Below are 19586 nucleotides of genomic sequence, written 5' to 3' on the forward strand. Positions count from 1 at the left end.
ACAAATATTTGCTGATAAAAGACATTTAGACAATGTATACATACAGTACTATAAGATGCTTGGTGAAGAGATGAGGAGCACTAGAGAGCTGTTACCAGAGGACACGACTTGTATTTCGGAGTCTGCCATGTGTACCTTATGGGCAAATGAGTTAACAGAAGTACTCTGCACTCTAAACACTAATAAAACCAGAAATCATAGAAATGTTGCTTGTAGAAAAACATTTATTCAACCTCATGAACTTCAAGTAAATGCGTCAAGTCAAACTATGTACACAGTATAACAATAATAACAACATTATTTGCGCAAAAAGAATTTGAGCATGAAAGTTCCACACAGAAAAACGCTGGAGACATTCTCAGCACTTGAGAATAAAGACTACAATAAATTGTTACATTGCTGTTGAATGAGTCTTAATATGAGTCTGTCAGACTTTGAGGTAACGTCACTATTTTGAGGGGATTCTCTGATGAAAGGATGTATTGAAGTACATAACACCACTTGAAGCTCTTTATATAATCTGTGAGAAGTGCTTTCACTTCTAAGGGGCAAAATTGATTCAAACGCCACACAATCATTGTCTATCCCCTGAAAGCATGTGTGTTTTGTCTAAAAGCATGCATGCGTGAAAGTGAGGAGAAAGAGTCTGTGTACTCATAAGCAACCTTTTCCTAAGGAGCTTAATCTTTCACGCTCCCTCCTACAGATACATTCATCTGAGACCACCCAGTTTTCAATCTGCTCAAAGTGTGTGTGGTCACGGATCACCTTGACATAGATTGATGCAGATTTTGTGCAGAAGAGTGCAGAGTGCGTTACAAAAATAGAGCATTAAACTGTTCAAAAAACGAAATAAGAGATCAAGAACAGAGAAAGAGTGAAAGAGGCACCGGGTTATGAAGAACTCATCTACAGTCCAGATGAAAATCACATCTATATACATATGGAAAAGGAAGTGACGCTCGGGTAAAGATCTTCTATATTAGATGAAAAGGCTCTGGAGCAACAGTATAATAAATCATGAAGGACCATGATTGTCTAGTTTAAAGACTTAAATACTGTTATTTGCTACAAGAGCAAGTCCATTTTTGACAGGATCAACTCAGGGCCTTTTTTGGATTGGGGATGAAGAGCTTCAGGGTGGTTACTGCTCTTGCGTGCCCCAGGAAATGTAGTCGGGACGCGTGGCTGCGCTGTACTCGTCTACAAGCTGCTGGACCACCTCACGTGAGTTATCCAGCTCATCAAAGTTCTCTTTGAATATGTCCTCCTTCCTGAACTGCTCTAGGAAGGCTTCCCTCTTCCTCAGCTTATCATACTGACGACAGGTACGCTCAAACAACTGCAGTGAGGAGGAGAGATTAGACTGTCTACTCAAATCAGAATAAATCTCGGATATGAACAAGGTTGCCTTTAAGGGCAGGGCTTACCGAGGAGATGCTGGTGTGATTGGCCATCATAAGACCACTGACCCGGTGGGCTGAAGGCAGGTAGGGAGATCTGCGAGACAGTGCCACCTGGATGCTGGCTGGACCCCACGGGATAAAATTTGCCAGCTTCCTCTCCCTGATCCTTTGCAGGCTCTTATGAACCTAAAAAGAGAAATGCACATATGGCTCAGAATGTGTTCGCTAGTATACACTGACTCTATTCAACTGTTTTTACCACATGAGAGAACCATCAGGACCATTAAATACAGATCTCATCCCATCCCTCCCTCTCTCTCTCTCTCTCTCACACACACACACCTGTGTTGGGTCCACCTCTCCCTGAATGATGTTGAGAATAGCAATATAGCAGTGATTGGTCTGTCGGTCTCGTCCTGTGGACACCATGACGTTCTTGGGTTGCAGTAGCCTCCTCATCACATCAAGAACTGTAGTCTTTCTCACACTCGCCACCTAACAAAAAAGGAAAATATGATTTAAAGAATTATCAGCATAGCAAAATGCTAACATGTGAAGCTCACACATGGTGCTCACTAGTTTGTTGAGCCCTCAAGGTTATTTGCCTTTTACAAACGCATTTGAACACTGAACTTGCAACAACTTACCGACTGATCGGTGGTCAGCGGTGTGTATCCAGTCATAAGAAAGTGGAGGCGGGGAGTGGGAATTAATGACGCGATCAGACCAATAAGATCATTGTTCATATAACCCGGGTAACGGAGGGTTGTTGTGCTTGCTGACATGATAGTGGACACCTGTTAAAAAAATGAATAGAAAAAGCAGTAAACACACTGGCCCTCATTTATCAAACGAATGTAGAAACCAGCGTACATCCGAGCGAAAACATCTGCATACGACAATGCTCACGTGTGATTCATTAAACTGCGGCGGTAGAAATCGATCGTAATTTACACATCACGCCCCTATACATTCAGGGTGTAGACGCCTCGCCCCTAGATTTTGCGACAAGGAGAACCGTAATCCGGCCAAAAACAGGAACTTTTCCGATTTTGATATTGAATCTTTAAACTTAAAAAGCGGAATCAAATCAATGTCTTTTGGAAAGACATCACTACTGTTTTTAGTAGGTTGTTTTTTTTACCCTACTATTATTTTTACACTGAAACTATTGTTGTTTTAAATGACTTTGTTTGTGTAGTGCATTTAAACTAAATTATAATCTGACCTCAGTCTTGAAGAATTTTGTTTGAGTTAGCCTACATTAATGTGTTATTGTAAAAACGAATGTAGATATAAATTATTTATAGTTTTTGCAGTGCAATTATAGAGTAGTGATTATATTTAAATGTTTTTACAATTTTTCAAAACATTTTTACAAAATGGTCTGTGGCGAAGAAGACAGATGTGTGTTTCTAAAAAGGATACAGTAAATATTTAAAATCTAATGCTGCTAATCTTGCATTTCAGGCTGCTTAAATCAAGCACGCACAGTTTTATGTTTGCTTCATTTCTTTTTTTACTTTCAGATCTGAAAGGCAAGAACCAGTGATATTCAGCCCCCACAAACCAGCTTGGAGCCTGTCACACAAAGCCAGGGAACCTGGAGCTGTGACCCAGTACATGTCTTTTACATATACCCAAGCTCAAATAAACATCACACAAATTAAAAAACATTAAAGCATGCGTGTTGTTTGTTTTCATAAGAATGCATATTTGATAAACAAAGAAGCTATCACCTTGCAAATAGATAAACTTACCCATTGCTTGTAATTGTTTTGATTATTGTAGTTTTTAATGTTTTATTTTTAACTGTGTATTTTAACTGTCGTAAATAATCTTAGAAGTAACCTAAAATCTCATCAGTTTTTTTACACCAAAGCACCCTTTCACCCTGTAATTTCAAGCAATTAAATGTTCATAAAATTAGGCTAGATAAGAAAATACTTTATTAATGTAATGACAATAAGAAATCACTTTGGAATCTTTTTTTTACATTTGTTACACTAATTTTTATTTTTTATATTTCTATTTGTCATTATTCCTTTTCAGTTAAGAAAAGGGTAAAGCTTAGACGTACCTTCAACTTATCTAAAAACTAACACGAGCTGTGACCTTTTGTGAGATTTGATCGTAGCAACCGCTCAAGTCCATATTGCTAAATGGCAAGTTTTGCGTGGAAGCAAGCGTACACACAGTTTCCTGGCGTAAGATCGTTTGATAAATGTGACCCTGGATCACAAAACCAGTCTTAAGTAGCACCGGGACATTTTAGGTAAAAGTCAAAAAACATTGCATGGGTCAAAATTATTGTTTTTTTCATTTATGCTAAAAATCATTAGGATATTAAGTAAAGATCCGGTTCCATGAAGATATTTTGTAAATTTCCTACCCTAAATATATCCAAACTTGATTTTTGTGAGTGGCTGGCCTGCTACAGTGCCTCCGATTAACAACTTCAAAGGCAATTTTCTCAATATTTAGATTTTTCTTCACACTCAGATTCCAGAGTTTTAAACAGTTGTATCTCTGCCATTTATTGTCATACACTAACAACCCCTACATCAGTAGAAAGCTTATGATTATGTAAAAATATCAATTTCGAAAAGTTCACCATATGACCCATTTTACATGATGGAGACGAACAGTGTTGGAGTTGACGGTGAACTTTTCACCTTGGAGCAGGAGGTTTAATAAGGGGCATATGAAAGGAAGCACAGATGATGATGTGTCACAGGTTATTTATTAGCTCATCACCTAGTTATGAGAATGCAACACGAAAGCAGGTCATTCCAACTGGTTTAACTTACTAAACAGACAACTGAACAGATAATTGAATCCTTCTGATATACAAGTAAGTACCTGTGGGGAAATATTTAAACCAAGCTAATTTACACTATAAGAGTAGAATTAGAATCAAAAAAGTTTATGGCCACCATTGACTACCATACTCGGGAAAATTGCTTAAATTTCTTTGTTCTGTTGAACACAAAAGAGGATATTTTGAAGAATGTAGGAACACAAACTGCTTTCCTACTATGGTAGTCAATGCTGGCTAAGAACTGTTTGGTTGCAAGCATTCGTCCAAATATTCTGTTCATCAGAGCAAAGAAATGTATACAGATTTGTAACAACTAGAGGGTGCGTAAGAAGACAGAATTGGAATTTTTTGGGTAAACTGTAAAGTTTTAATTCTGTGTCAGCAAATTTTATAATATAGAGATTGATTATAGAGTACAACATTATCACGATTATCAATATAATCACGGTTTAATTAACGTGTTTTGGAAATGTAAACAAAGTACTGATGTAAACCAAATTTAATATTGAGTTTACCTGCAAATCTACTTTGGTTTATTTCCAATTTCCAAAAATCTGTAAATTTTTGGATTAAAGTCCTAATTAGTAAAGCACTGTCATCACAAACTCGCAGGAGCAGATGCGAAGGTGTCTTGCGTTATTTTGTTCCTAATGCCAATACTCCTGACATAAATGTACGAAACCCACGTTTCTTGTTGCATCTATTATACTCTTGATAAATTTGTTAGATGCTGAACAGGGTTTTTCAAGATGTAACACTGGTATGGTTTAACGGCTATTCAAATATGATGTTTGTGTCTTTCTGGGACAAACCGTGCACTTCTTGGGCTTTGGAATGACAAGGACTCATTTTGGCTTGGATGCATTAGGCCAGATGTAATATGCCCTACAGCTAAACATACTAAATCCAATTAAGGGAGTTAAAAAAGAAAAGTGTCACTTTGGATTCAAAAAGTGAATATACAAGCACAAAATAATTCTGATTATAAGTATTATAAGTATTTCTGATTATATAAAACTTTTGACGTCAATAAAATGGAATATGAATAACAAAAGTATGTTATAAACATGAGTCTTTTTATATACAATATGTACGTCAGACAGCATTACACAAAGTCACGGGTCTAACTCTTGAAGACGTCACAGAGGACAGTGGTCTTATGACTTAAGCCTTTAGATCATGATTTGATCAGTCCTATAGAACATGCTCAAACACTGAATATAATTTAAGACGCCTGTCAATTAATCCTGACTGTAGATATTAAATTGACCCTGTGAGGGGTTATGTGAAATTGACAGACCCACATCCAGACAGTGACATTCACTAAACACTGAACACACAGCCAGTTCTCTATTAGATTCCTCTGTATATATAAACTAATCCATAATTTTGCAAGTGCTTTTCTGTTTACTGTTTTATCATTTATTATAATTCCATTCCCCACACAAAACAAATCCTCAGATTAAAAAAAGCCTCATTTTAAAAGCAAATTTGATGCATTTACTTTTACTTTAAAAATCTGTTTTTGTTGTTCAGTGATGCGAAGGGATCGGATATTAGGATGCCATCTGAAAACTCACCAGCTGGTTGATCTGAGAGAACGAGGGGTTCTGGATGTGCAGCCGGTCTGTGGCGATCCTGTTCAAAGCTGTGTTATCCAACACCACCTGAAAGAACAGAGACATACTGTTTGCTACATTTATATATAAATCACATTTATATTTATTGTCCTATCTATTGTTTATTGTAATAATAAATGTATATTTATTATTATCTGTTTATCTGCATATTTCTTTTTCACCAGATGCTACAAAACAAACGGTACTTTTTGTCTCGGATTAAAAGAGACAGATTAAAGAAAATCCTTGGCTTCGATTAGCCTCTATAGCTTTTTAGCTGACACTCTCGCTCTGAGGTTATTATATTAGCCTGACAAAGGAATGAAGCTAGCAGACAGCTGCGAGAAACACAATATGCATAAAACCGTTCCTAGCCCTCACTAATGACATCTGCAACACTAATGCCCAATCTATTCTGTACTCGCACCTCACAACGAGTTTTGCTAGAGATTCATATTAGAGGCAAGACCTCTTTACTAAAAAAAAGATTAAAACAAGCATTCACACACCATGATTAACACAATCACTCATAGGCTTCATAAAGACCAAACACCACTCTTAAACATCTGACTACTAAAAATGAGGACAACATTTCCTTATAATACACATACAAGTGATTCCAGGTGCTTCAGAAAGTCAATAGTGTCTGTTTGCAGAATAAATATCTGATCAATAGTGATGGGGCACATGTATATTTCTGTTTCAGATGTACAAATATGACAGTGTCTTCATCGAACCTTTTTATAGTTTAAGGAATGAACTCCAAGGCTCAGCTGTTGCTAATGAGGAGGAAATGGAGGGAAAGAAGTGGATAATCGCATAAGACTGTCCTCCTTTCCTCTATCCGCTGGCGTTTGAGGAATGAAAGAAGAAAGAAGCCCTGTCTGGAGAGGTGGATTGTGTAACTGAGGAAATGTGCAGTTAGCCTAGCAAGCTGCGTGTATGAGAGAGGCTCTGTTTCACATAGAAACACATTCATTTCAAGCCCTGGTGTGTGTGTGTGACACCACTACCAAAATTCTAAGCCAGCTGCAAAGGTTAGAAGACAGCATTTGTGTGTGTGTATTCTTACCACACAGTCTGCATTCTGGGTCAGTCTCTTTAGCGTCAGGAGAGAATTGTAAGGTTGTACGACAACATCGCTCATCTCATCCTGGTTGGGAAATACAGAGTAGGTCTGAACCAGTTTTTTGGGATACCTAAAAAAGACAGAACATAGCGTTGAAACACTTAAACACAGGAACCCGAGAGGAACACTGCTTGTGCCCTTGAGGTTGCACGAGTGATGGTATTAAACACACCCCTAAAGAGAGGTAATTACAGCCGGTGCTAGCTGCCTGCATTTCCCTCTAATTATACAGACTGCCACCCAAACGCTTCAGAGCTGCAAGTCTAGACCAACAATGTGGAGGGTGTGGATCTACCCTTCAGCAGAGGGAGTGTTGAATGCAAATATTATTCATACAGAGCGCATTTCACATATTCTTATAACAGTTTATAATCTTTGCTCTTATATTCACCTGTCGTTCAGCCGTTCCAGAAGATAAGACCCAAGACCAGATCCTGTTCCCCCAGCGATGGAGTGACACAGCACAAATCCCTAAAAAAGGGAAAGAGAACTAATTTGACACATTAACAAGCGTGTGTGTGGTGTGTGTCACAGCACTACTAAGGCGCTTTAGGGTGAAAGTAGGAAATTCACTATGAGGCATATCTGTCCAATGTCATGTCTTCCTTTGACATGTAGCCCCATATACCACACATACACACATTTGACCTTACCCTTTAAAACACTCCCTAACTCCAACTAACATATAACACACACACACCAGTAATTTTGGGTAATAAAATACACAACACGGATTACGCAGGAAAGGACCTCTTTCTGTTGTTTTAAAATTATGAGTGCAAAAAAGGCACTTTCGCAAAACTGTATATATAAATATCCATAATATAGACGTAGCTACATTTAAATATTGTTTTATATGGTCTGTATGCTAAAAGTGTTTCTGTCAGCACTGTAGAAGAGGCTATGAGTAAATCAAGGGAATAAAAACATAAAGTACGTCAAACTTTACGTCACTCAACCATCTGGATATCATCAGAAAGTGTTTAGTTCTATTTAAAAATGTAATCCAAAAAGACCCAAACCTTTTTCCCAGAATACAAAACAACAGAAGTAATGAATGACAAACAATTGTGAAAAAAAGTCATTCATAATACGTTTGCCTTTAAATTCCAAGTGTACTGTATGTTAGTTTTGTTATTTTCCAGGGTTTATTCCTGCACCAAACTGATGTGTGCTGTCACTATATGTGACTTTACAGTCCCCTGTCGAGTTCTTCCAGATGTAAACAGAGCAGTAGGCGAATGCAGTCTACTGTCTGTCTAATAAGAGTCATACTGTACCTCCAAACTGTCACTGCCATCTGCCTCTCTGTCGATGATGTCAAAGATGTCCTCATGGATTTTTTCACCCTAAAACAAGCACAGGTTTTAGATAACAGGTCAAAAATGTATTAGAGAATATGTTCATTCACATTATCTCCTCCAAGAGCAGGCTTTAAAAATGTGCTGAAATCACATTGTATTTGTTCTGTTGTGTTCCAGCTATATAAATAAAATGCAAACAATAAAACTAATACATATCTTTGTGTTCCCTATAGGCCATGTTGACTATACAGTAATAATTAAATGAAATATAGCTGCAAGCAGCGATTCCCGGGTTCGAGCAGTCTAAAGCGTCAAAATTGTTCAGAATGAAGAGAACTAGCGGCCAAAAGGCGCAGCCTTTAGTAGGTGACCTCGGAGTTAGTTCTTGAGTTATGGCCATTTTAATGTAAAAGGCTCCGCATATTTAGAACTTTTGGCGTGCGTCCTTTATCGACCTTGAAAGAAAATTTCAACTTTTTTTCGACAGTTATTGACATTCACACTCCACAGAAGTCATCTGCATTGGTTTGGTTCTGATCGGTCGAAAAAGCAAGGACTAGTTCGCGAAAGTAGGTTTGTTTGACAGAAGTGGTTCCAGAGGCAAAGTTGTTCAGAATGAGGAGAGCTGTCAGATGATGTAAATATTTTGAGTATATGTCAAATGTCACGTTATACACAATTGTTTTTGCAACCAAAAACACGTAAATTTAGCCATTTTTACTGTTATAGCGTCACCTAGTGTCCAAACGCCGCGCCCTTACGTATGTGACCTCTAAGTGATGGTCTTCACATATATTTTAAGCCCCATGATATATATATAATTTTTTTATGTCACACCTCAAACCGAATTAAATTTACTGAAAAAGCCAACATTTCTAAAATGAATAGAAATCATGTGGCAGTAACTGGTATATGTCAGTGTACCTGAGAGAAGCCACTGGCCCAGTTGTTACCAGCTCCACCCCCGTGCTCAGACAGATAGATGTTCTCTGGATTGTACAAGTTGGCATAGGGGGAGTTCAGTATGGTGTGAATGACTCTGGGCTCCAGGTCCAAGAGTACAGCCCGAGGGATGTAGTGCTCATCATCTGCCTGCAGGGTCCATAAAAATGACATGCTTGATGAGTCCTTGGAATTGCAACGTTTATATAAAAGGATACTATATTTCACAGGGTGTGATGCTCATTGTGTGATACAACAACAACAGCTAATAATAAAATTGATTACTGCCCCTTTATACATAAAATACATTCCACGTGACAATTTAGAGAAACTTATAGCAACACACTTCATGCATTAAAAGGATAGTTTCCTCACAATTACAATTATTTTATCATTTACCCTCATGTCATTTCAAACCTGAATGACTTCTGCAGAACACAAAAGAAGATATTTTGAAGAATGTTTGTTGCCAAACAACACCGCCCCTATTGACTTCCATTGTATCGAGACATTTCTCAACACATATTTTGTGTTCCACATAAAAATAAGTCATAAACATATTTTGATCAACATGAGGGTGAATAAAGTAGCATATTTACAACACATTACAGAAAATACAAATTCTATAAGGATTAGGAACATTTTACTGCAGTTTCTCAGAAATGGCTCATATTGTTCTGCGATTGAAGCAGCTCTTTTTGTTCTTCAAATGGATCCGTGTCATTCATTTCAAATGAAAAGAAATCTGCTTTTGAAAAATCCCTCTTTATAAAAACTGCAGTGAGATACTGGTTTATGACAGTGCAAATATTGGATTCAGGCTCCCCCTGGTGGTAATTAATATTAACTCACCCAAAAAGTAGGAAAGAGTAGGAAAAATTGCTTGATAAATGTCTTTGTCATTTTGAAGAATGTAGGAAAACAAACAGTTCTGGGACATTTTTGACTACCATTGTACTATCGCAGTCAATGCTGGACCCGGAAAGAACTTACAAGCATTTTTCCAAATATGTTTCTCTGTGTTTATCAGAACAAAGAAATGTAGACAGATTTGGAACCACTCAAGGGTGAGTAAATTATGATTTTGTTTGTGAACTGTCTCTTTAAATAATATTTGAGGCGGTGACCAAACTAGCACAGTAGTATATGCTGGGATTACTTTCAGTGTGTTGGTTTTTATTCTTTTGATGATGCTGGCTCAAAGAACAAATAAATCAATTAAATACAATCTAAAAAGATATTGCGGCTTGCCCAAGTGAATAGAAAATATGGACAAACTTGGCATACGATGCTTATAATTGGTGTTTGGCAGTCAATCTCCATCATCCTGTGTACCTGATAGAAGAAGACATCTTTCCGGTCAGTTCCCTCAGTGGCAAACTCCTCTACAATGCCCTCCGGACTGATGCCATGCTCAGCACATAACTGCTTCCAAAACTCAAAACCAACTGCAAAGACACAACATTATATTCATAAATGTGAAATGCTTAGGAACAAAGTAAAATACATGCAATATATCGTTAGTCATTATATATTTCTGGTTATAGCTAAATATAGATATTGCATGCTAGATCAAGCTGTCTCCTCTGACACTGCATGAACAGCATCAGCATCTTAAATAACATAAACTGTAACCAAAGAAAGAAACAAAACATCGCTCACAGTGTTTTAGAAAACACTGTGACAATAATTGCATTACAACCACCTCTAAGACACGTGAATTATTTACCATTATTGATTAGTAAACAATAAAAATAGCTCAAATATATCATATAAAAATGAAGACAACACTGAAACTAATTAAAGCGTTTTTAAAATTCTATCAAACCATCCCATAAACTTGTATTTACGGAGTCAATGTAAAGCTATCCATGCTGACAGCTAACGCTAGCCAGCTAACTGTTTATGTAGTGAAGTCCATAGCATCAGCAAACAATCCTAATATCGCGCGTGTTTCAAAAGCTCACTCTGATTTCCGCACTGTCCGAGCTGCAAGGTGATGATTTCTCGAGGCATGCTTTTGTTTCGGCTGAATAATCCGTAAAGGTAAAGAGATGTGCTGCTGTCATCCAGTAACTCCGCCGTGTGTGTATTCCCGCTCCAGCAACACAACGGCCTAGCAGACGTATACTGCGCATGCGCAAAGTCCTTCCCACATTCAGCTTTCAAGCACCCAGTCGATGTCAAAGTTATTCTACAAATATTTCTAACAAAAACGTGTTTAGACAGACGATAACAAAAACAAAGAACGAATGGTAGAAGTGAAAACAATAACGCACTGCTGCGTAAGTACTGACGCAATGATAGACGCAGCGTAAATTGAATTTAACAACATCAAAGCAGCTGCGCGAAGCCTACGCAGAGGAAATGTGCGCGCAGTCTAGAGAACGTTCGGGTCACGTTTAAATGACATCGAAACGTGACCTCAATAGTCCTTAAATTCACCAATGTCTAGCAACAAAAACAACATATTCGCTCCACAATTAACTGTCATTACGGCATTAATGCTTCCAAAATTGTTGTTCACAAAAGAATAGCTTATTGTGTTGAGTTAACCATATGTTATATGAGACGTTATATGACCAATGTGGCTACTATCACTATGGCAATCGTTTTTTTAATCGAACTACCGTTTGAGAGCTGAAACTGAGCTAATTAGCTCTTTGATAAAAACAATGTGTTCAATAAAACAGAATAACAAAGTATTTTGAAAGCATATTGTGATTGGTGGAGACAGTTGTAAAAATGAATGCTGGTTGTTTTTCAGCCCTAAAGATAAGCCCGATGCGATTGGTCATATCAAGCCCGTCCTCCGCCCTCTCGTCGTGTCGCTACAAGACAAAAACAAAGACTAGGCATGACAGTGCCACGGAGAAGACATTAAAGAGAAACGGCGTCGAGACTTTAAAACATAGACATGAGACTCTATAATGGATTTTGTTTCCCTTTTGCTCCGCGGTAGATTCTTAAACCCACGAGGTCTGCCTGCTGCCGCCGTGCTGTCCTGAACGGCTTCCGGCTAAAAGCTAGCAAGCAAGCGACGTATACATCCGAATAATATAGATCTCGGTTAACCCTCACATTGCTGTTATTTTTGCTGTATATTCTATTTAACACTCGCAAGGATGTCACATAAGGGTGGTGCGGAAGACGTGGCCGAGGGGAGCGGTGTCTCCGGAAAACTGCGCTCGAGGGTCGGCCTCCGGAGCGGCTCGTGCTCCGGCAGGAACCGGGAGCAGGAGTGCGCGGTGAAAGCCATGCTGCTGGAGCAGCTAGGACCGCACGAACGCCTGCTCACCTATCTGCAGTCTGTCTTACTGTGGGAAAGACCCCTTCATAGCGTCTTACTTTACACGGTCGCCAATCTCGTCTTCTGGTGAGCTTTATCTCCGTTTTGTTTACCACACAGCGCGTCAAGCTGTCACTTCTACGTTGACTATTGACATAATAATAAGCAGTGAGAATGATCTAGTTGTTTTTTCAGGGTGTATACGATGTATGCCAGACTTGCTGTTTTAATTTAAGAGAAGAAACAGCCGGGATGGGTGTCTATATTTAGACAGCGAGTTCGCGTTGGTGCTACTGTAAAACAAAACTTTATGTATTAGAGTTGATTCACGCAATGGTTGTATGGTAATGTAGACTAGTGTTTGCAGTTTATGGTTTTTGTTGCCTGTGCTGTCATTTAGAACACACATAAATAAACTTATTTATAAGTTTAAAAAAATTCGTTCCCAAACCGGTTGGTTGAGCCTGAACTGAACCCTGCCTGTATTGAACATACCGTTGATAGTCTAAGATGGGAAGACACGTGCTTTTGGTGCACACATGGTCACATGATCCACGGACAAAGCTTGAAACACCTTTTATGCATCCGAAAAGCTTTAGGATTGCAATGAAAACACACATGCAGATGTTAGAGACGCACGCTTCAGGAGTTCAGGATTGAATGTGTCTCTCTCTTTCCTGTTCAGGCATGCAATGTTCATTCACTTATTCATTCCCTCTGATCTCATTATCTTCTTTTATTCGCCTCAACGAGCAGCGGAGGAACACGGCTTATGGTGTTTCTGTCCCTGTGAAGACATTCATTTGTCTTGGAAGGTGGAGACTGAATGCAATGATTATTATTATCATCTGGAGAAAGAGGATGCTGTGCTCCATGCTTGGCCACTTAAGTCATTAGGATGAAAACGGTCTACAAACTAGCCTATCACCGCCATATTAGAATATTCCAAAATTAATCTTAACTTCATTTCCAATGCTTTTGACAGATCACGTGGTTCTGGTGTTTAAGCTGGAGATCATTAGAACTCAGCCTGGTCTCACGGTGGCCCACCTTTTGGTCAAGTTAGTCCTCACACTCAGCCCCATCACATGCAGCGAGTGTCGATATTTACACAGAAAGTTAGACCGGAAAAACAGCTGTGGAGCGATCACTTCCTCTTTAATTTTGAATGACAGATGCAAGACAGGTGTCATCATCTGAGTTTCCAAAACCGAGCTAGAGTCTCCGACTCTCCGTATGAGACGCAATGCAGTGATGAAACAATATTGGAAAATATAGTGTTCTACTCATAACTACATTTTCTTCATGTTTCTTGTAGGTTTTTTGCTTTGAGCTCTTTGAGGTTGCTCTTTCTCTTGGCGACAGGACTGGCTCTGGCTGTTTGTGTTGACACCTGGATGAGTAAAATCTGGTCCAAGATCAAAGGTGAATATTACATTTACATCATTTACAAATATGACCTTTATACTCTGTTACCGTTGCTAAAGCAGCTGTGTCTAAAAACTTCTGAAGTCTTCTCTATTTTTAAAACATCTCTGTTGCCTTGTGCTGTAACCCCTCTCAAGTTTTCTTCCCTTTATTCACATAGCTCCTACAAGTTATCATCTCAGTTTTTTTTCAGTTAATTGTACTGTGCACAGTATTAACAAAACTATGCCGTTTTGTATGTTGCAGTATACACATTGCATACATTTAAAAAAAATTGGTTGGCCAATTCTAAAGGTCTTAGTTGACTTGCAGTACAATCTGTGTAGCATCGGAAAGATATCATATGCGTTTTAGACCTGTATTTCAGTCTCAACTTAATCTTATAACAATAGAAATGCTATTGTATGAAAAGGTGTGAAGGTGTACACCCACCTTTTTCAAAGCTGTGAAAAGCTAATTTAGCAAATGGTAATAGACTAGAAACAAATGAGTCTTTTAACTTCTCACTGTCATAGTGTAAGAAGTGTTTTTCTTTGCAGCTGCGCTTTATTCCCAATGTGCTCTGAAACCTGATTTAACAGCTGTTTTTAAAGTGCTGTATATTTTAGAGTCTACAATCCAGAGCATAAACCTTACACGCATCTAAAATTGATATTTTTTTGTTTCTTACAGTTAAAAGGCAAGACGAGGGTGAAAATGAGAGGTAAGTTAATGTTTGTTTTGAGTAAGTGTTGGTAAGAACGGAACTGATGTTATATTTTCTGCTCTTTCCTGATCGGCTGGCAGCTGGGGTCTGGTGCAGCCTGGCACTTTAAGTGTGCCTGAGTTATGCCACCACATGGCTGAACTGTGGGTTACAGGGTCTTCCTGTGCAACAGATTTTGTTCAGTTCAAACGGCATAATCCAGGAAAGGTACTCCCATACCTTTCAATCCAGAATCACTGTCAAAATTCAGTTTGTAGTAATTATACAATCATGTTATTGTGTCCATTCTAATTATGATTTATGTCTTCAGTTTTGCATTTTGGTTTGTGGTCTGTTCACAACACTGGCCATGGTGGGGCGCTACATCCCTGGACTGGTGCTTTCATACGTGGCTTGTGAGTAGCACTAATCCTTCAAGGCTTACTCATCATATTCATTGCCAGAACAGCAGTAAAATGTGGACTCTGCCGTTCTCTCTCAGTGCTGGGTGTGTTGCTTTGCCCATTGGCGCTGTATTATCGGCTGTGGGAGCATGCTTGTGTGAAGCTGGAGCCGGCCCTGCAGTGGCTGGATTTCAGCTCCAAAGGATACATGATGTCCAAGCCTATAGATAACCAGTGTAAGTACAGTATGATTATGATGGTCATGCTAAGGGCAATTACTGTTGTCTGTTTTTAAACTCAAACATTGACAACAAGTGTGAAAACTAAACAGAAGTGAAATGTGCAAAATTGAGATACTGTGCAAAAAACACATGAAAGGTTTAATGTTGACATTTAGTCTTTCTGCGTTTGTAGTTCTCCGTAAGCCTATCAAGAGAGGAGCCTCAGATGAAGCCAGTGATAGTGAGGAGGAACTGGCTGCTTTCTGTCCCACGGTGAGTGTTTTGCAAGTTTGGAGTAAACACAGCGGCCCCTGCTGTTCAAAATGTGTATTGTGATTCATCTCAACCCACTTTAATGGTCTTACATTATAATCTATTTTCAACCAGCTGAATGTTACATCCCAACTAATCATGTATCGTGATCCTCCATGTGTCTTATAAAACTGAAAATATTAGGAATCTGAGTGTGAATCTCTGTGAGATTTTTTATTTAATTAAAAAGCATTTACACGCCAAATTTGAGAAACTTTGCAATACGAAAGCGTTAAGTGTAAACGGCTCCTTTAGATTGAATTAGAATATTTTATTGCAATTTAAACTGGTCAGCCATGTTTATACTGCTTTCAATATTTTGCACCTATAGTTTGATGAAGCAGTGGTTGCTAGGGAACTGGCCCTGACAGACTCCGAACACTCGGATGCAGAGGTGTCATACATGGACAACGGCACCTTTAATATTTCCAGGGGTCAAACTCCCCTCACAGAAGGCTCTGAAGGTACGACACCTTGGACATAATTGGTGCTATGTTGATGTTTCTGATGTGGTCTTTTACACTTTTACAACAGTGACAAGCAAATTATTAAAGCATTTATATTAAAAATTATATATTATTATATATAATGCATCTCGACTTCTCTGAATCATTACTAATAATATCTTTGTGTTTCTTAATTAATTTAATAGATCTGGACAGGCATAGTGATCCAGAAGAATCATTTGCCTGTGGGCTTCCAGACTTCCCCTCCATCAACCCAGACGCCACCCTTCTGGAGGATGATGATGATGCCAGCATCGGGCTGCCCAGTCTCAACTCCGCCGCTTTCTCCGGCCCTCGCAGCTTTACCTCCGGCCTTCTGGACCTTGATGCCCAGATGGACTCTGATCAGGAAGATCTTGACCCTGAGCTGTCTCTAGGTTCGCTTATGACTACCTCTGACCTCACAAGTAATCTGGCCGGGGCCATCGCCAGCAACATGATCCAGGCAGCGATTGCAGGGGCCTTGGAGCCCCGCCCACCCCAAGGTCGTCGAAGAGAAAGTGCCCCAAGGGCTGGTCCTCTGAGGGGGTACCGGAAACAGTCAAGCTTGGAGCTGGACACAGACCTGGACTTTGATGGAGAAGACTTTGAGATGTTGGATCAGTCAGAGCTGAACCAGTTAGATCCAATGGGAGTAGGCCAGGGTGGCCAGAATAGAACCCAGGGAGCCAGTTTTCTGTCCAATCTGCTGGGGAAGCCACAGTGAGCCATATGTGTTTTTGTGTGCGATACACACCCAGCTTGAAGATGCGTCCCTTGTCTGTTTTTCCTCGTATATGTACCTGACCCTTGCACCTTGATCCATGTAGAAGTTTGCAGTGTTTGTTTGAATGTCTGTTGAAAAGCTTTAGATTTGATCTTTGATTCTATGAATGAGTGAGACGGAGTATTTGTTTTGCACTGTTAAAGGGCTTGTCCACCCAAAAATGAAAGATATGTCAAATACTTATCCTCTTGGTTTAAGTGCAACACTGAGAACATTTGAAGAATGTGAACACTCTTTTCCACACTTTCCCAAGTAGTTGGGGACAGGTTTGTAACAACATGAGGTTTCATTTTTGGGTGAACTGTCGCTTTAATATAATATTATGTTCCAGTTGCCAGGATTCCTCTACTGGCTACAGTTAAAATCACTGTGAAGTAATCTTGTTTTTAGTTTAAATCAATCGTATTGCTCTGTGAGCTTTCCTTGTCCTCTCTCAAGTGTGTGTGAGTTTCCACTGCAAAATACTTTATATTTTATTTTGTAGACTAAGCAATAGGACAACAATCTTAGAAACAAATTCACTAAACTCGTCTACTTATAAACCACCAGACCTACATCCAAACTACAATGAAATCACAGAGTCTTATAGGTCTTTGGTATCTAAAGCTTCCATTTCATGCAGGCAGCATTATTTGTGTCTTCGATTATTCACATGGGACCAAATGAGACATTCCACCATCAATGCTGCATAATATGTATACAAATATTAAATAGTCTGCGAGAACCATAGACACGTGCATAAAACATCACTGAGCAGAAGATTCTGATAAAGCAATAGTGACGTATTAAGATCACAGTCTCGCGTTAGGATTTGTTTAAAGCACTGGGTGTAAATGGAAAATGAGTTTTTGTTTTGCAATTGTTTTGTGTACAAAAAGTCATATATTACAATTTGTCCAAAAATAATATATTTTATTAATTTGCAAATAATTTAAGAATCATTGTGGGTTTGAAACATACAGAGTAGTCAAAACCCAAAGGTTTACCCACAATGACATTTATGTGTTAGTTTATACAGTTTTCTTTTTTGCATCATTATATAACTCGTGTATTAATACATTTCAATAGCTCTTTCCTACATTTCAAAAGTTCGCTTTTGTTTTTAACAGCAAATATACAGTATACTGTCGTTCCAATGGCTTTGTTTTAATCTTTTTTTTTAACTCCGTGCAAATGAGGAATAAAAACAAAAAACTTTAAAACTTAACACCGCTGTTCACATGGCCTGTATGGCAGTGCATTGATTTGTGTGTAAGGACTCTACCTCAAACTAAGCCACCTGACTGTAACTGCCATGTGTCTGTACACAGCCTCTTCTCTTTAAACGCACCTGTATCAGTTTTGATCTATACAGGTAGCAGCAGAAAGACTGAATCAACTCAGTAGTAGAAATCTGCCACTGAGATTTCTCATCCGGTATGAGATGTAGATTATTGTCCATCATTCAGTAAAGTGCAAAGATTTTCTTTATGACCAGGGGTTTTATTTGGTATAATGGAACTGTTAAATAGTCAAATTTGCTGTTTTATTTGCAATTTCATTTTCCTACTCCCAAGTCCCAGTTTTGTTTTATTATCTGTGACCCAATGCTGAAAAGATCCACTATTGCTGGCTCTGCTGGAAAGTAGAAGTTACTACAGTGATTTCTCTGATTTACAGTGCATTGAATGCAAATCTATATGATTTTATTTAATCCATTTCTATTTAGTTTTCAATTTAAGGCTTAATTTTGCTATATATATAAAATTGCATGAGGAAGAGTATGGAGGAGCTTCTCTTTCTCAACTTTAGTGATGCTGTGCATATGTACAGTCTGTCAATTATAGCTGTACCAGTGTATTTTTATTGCATACCCCATGTCTTTCTTCGTCCTACTGATTTGATTATGATTATAAGAATAAAGCATTTATTGGAGTGGAATATGATAATTTGCTGTGATTTTACTCCTTTTCTGGCATGTTTTTTGTTTGTTTGTTAAGCCCTAGATTTGATGATTTACTTGGATTGGTGTGTTTAAAGGGTTTGTTTCTCTGATGTTATTCATGCATAAAATGTGACAACAAATTTGTAGGGAATTGTTGGATGATTCTTTCATGCCATAATAGTATCAATACTTCATGCAAAAATAATGTTCCGTTGTTAATGGCCATTCTTTAAATTTAACAAAAGGTAAATGTGAATGTCAGTGTCATTGCGAGACTAGAAAAATGATCTGTTGAATTGAATTGTGTTTGGGGTTGGTTCATACAGAATTCACCAGCAATAGAAATAGAACGATGAAGTGAGTTTAAACAGAAAAGAATGATATCAGAATCATCTATTGATGAAATAAATCAGCAGTCATTTTTGAGGATGAAATGCCGAATCACTTTTTTCCTCTCTGTGTGAACCTTTTTAGGAGTCTTTCGGGATTGGGCAGATCATTTTCTTTTCTGTATAGGATTGCCTGCTTCCATTCTCTGTAATCATTTTTGATAACTTGATGTGCAGGACAATAAATTGAGAAATGACAATAAATGTCTTTATTATTAGTTATTGGACACTTTATGACCTATGGTAAATTTGTTACAATTATCATTGAAAAACAACATAAAAACTATACATCCACAATGTAATGAAGGCCTATGATACAGTATAAGTATTTTTAAAAACATGTTTGAATAATTATAGCTAAATAAACATAATATTTTAGAATTGGGGTAATTACAAATGTTTTGCCAATTATATAAGATTGTCAAACTATCTAAAGCCTTC

General features: G+C 38.3%; 2 protein-coding genes across 2 annotated transcripts; one reads left to right on the forward strand and one right to left on the reverse strand.

Annotated features, from left to right (window-relative positions):
* Positions 1–207: 207 nt before the first annotated feature.
* On the reverse strand, positions 208–12049 carry tubg1 (tubulin, gamma 1). Its single transcript, XM_079456150.1, has 11 exons — positions 11189–12049; positions 10557–10669; positions 9204–9371; positions 8256–8324; positions 7367–7446; positions 6919–7045; positions 5808–5894; positions 2054–2203; positions 1749–1901; positions 1431–1592; positions 208–1342 (listed from the first exon to the last, which is right to left on the reverse strand). The coding sequence occupies exons 1-11, from the start codon at positions 11235–11237 to the stop codon at positions 1145–1147; spliced, it is 1356 nt and encodes a 451-aa protein (XP_079312276.1). The 5' UTR covers positions 11238–12049; the 3' UTR covers positions 208–1144.
* On the forward strand, positions 11996–19363 carry retreg3 (reticulophagy regulator family member 3). Its single transcript, XM_079456148.1, has 9 exons — positions 11996–12597; positions 13829–13935; positions 14611–14641; positions 14725–14851; positions 14955–15039; positions 15126–15263; positions 15442–15521; positions 15892–16024; positions 16213–19363. Exons 1-9 carry the CDS (start codon positions 12347–12349, stop codon positions 16770–16772), a joined length of 1512 nt encoding a protein of 503 aa, XP_079312274.1. The 5' UTR covers positions 11996–12346; the 3' UTR covers positions 16773–19363.
* Positions 19364–19586: the final 223 nt, after the last annotated feature.

This window comes from Barbatula barbatula (assembly GCF_947034865.1).
Source record: "Barbatula barbatula genome assembly, chromosome: 5".
Taxonomy (NCBI): Eukaryota; Metazoa; Chordata; class Actinopteri; order Cypriniformes; family Nemacheilidae; genus Barbatula; species Barbatula barbatula.

What these genes read in the sequence shown, in the direction of transcription:
- retreg3 (XM_079456148.1), top strand. Translation starts at nt 12,347, where the DNA reads ATGTCACATAAGGGTGGTGCGGAAGACGTGGCCGAGGGGAGCGGTGTC. An exon ending in GTCGCCAATCTCGTCTTCTG is followed by an intron (nt 12,598 to 13,828) that starts GTGAGCTTTATC and finishes TGTTTCTTGTAG; the next exon opens with GTTTTTTGCTTTGAGCTCTT. An exon ending in CCTCACAGAAGGCTCTGAAG is followed by an intron (nt 16,025 to 16,212) that starts GTACGACACCTT and finishes TTAATTTAATAG; the next exon opens with ATCTGGACAGGCATAGTGAT.
- tubg1 (XM_079456150.1), bottom strand. Translation starts at nt 11,237, where the DNA reads ATGCCTCGAGAAATCATCACCTTGCAGCTCGGACAGTGCGGAAATCAG. An exon ending in CTGGAACGGCTGAACGACAG is followed by an intron (nt 7,046 to 7,366) that starts GTGAATATAAGA and finishes TGTCTTTTTTAG; the next exon opens with GTATCCCAAAAAACTGGTTC. An exon ending in CGCTGACCACCGATCAGTCG is followed by an intron (nt 1,902 to 2,053) that starts GTAAGTTGTTGC and finishes CTTTTTTGTTAG; the next exon opens with GTGGCGAGTGTGAGAAAGAC.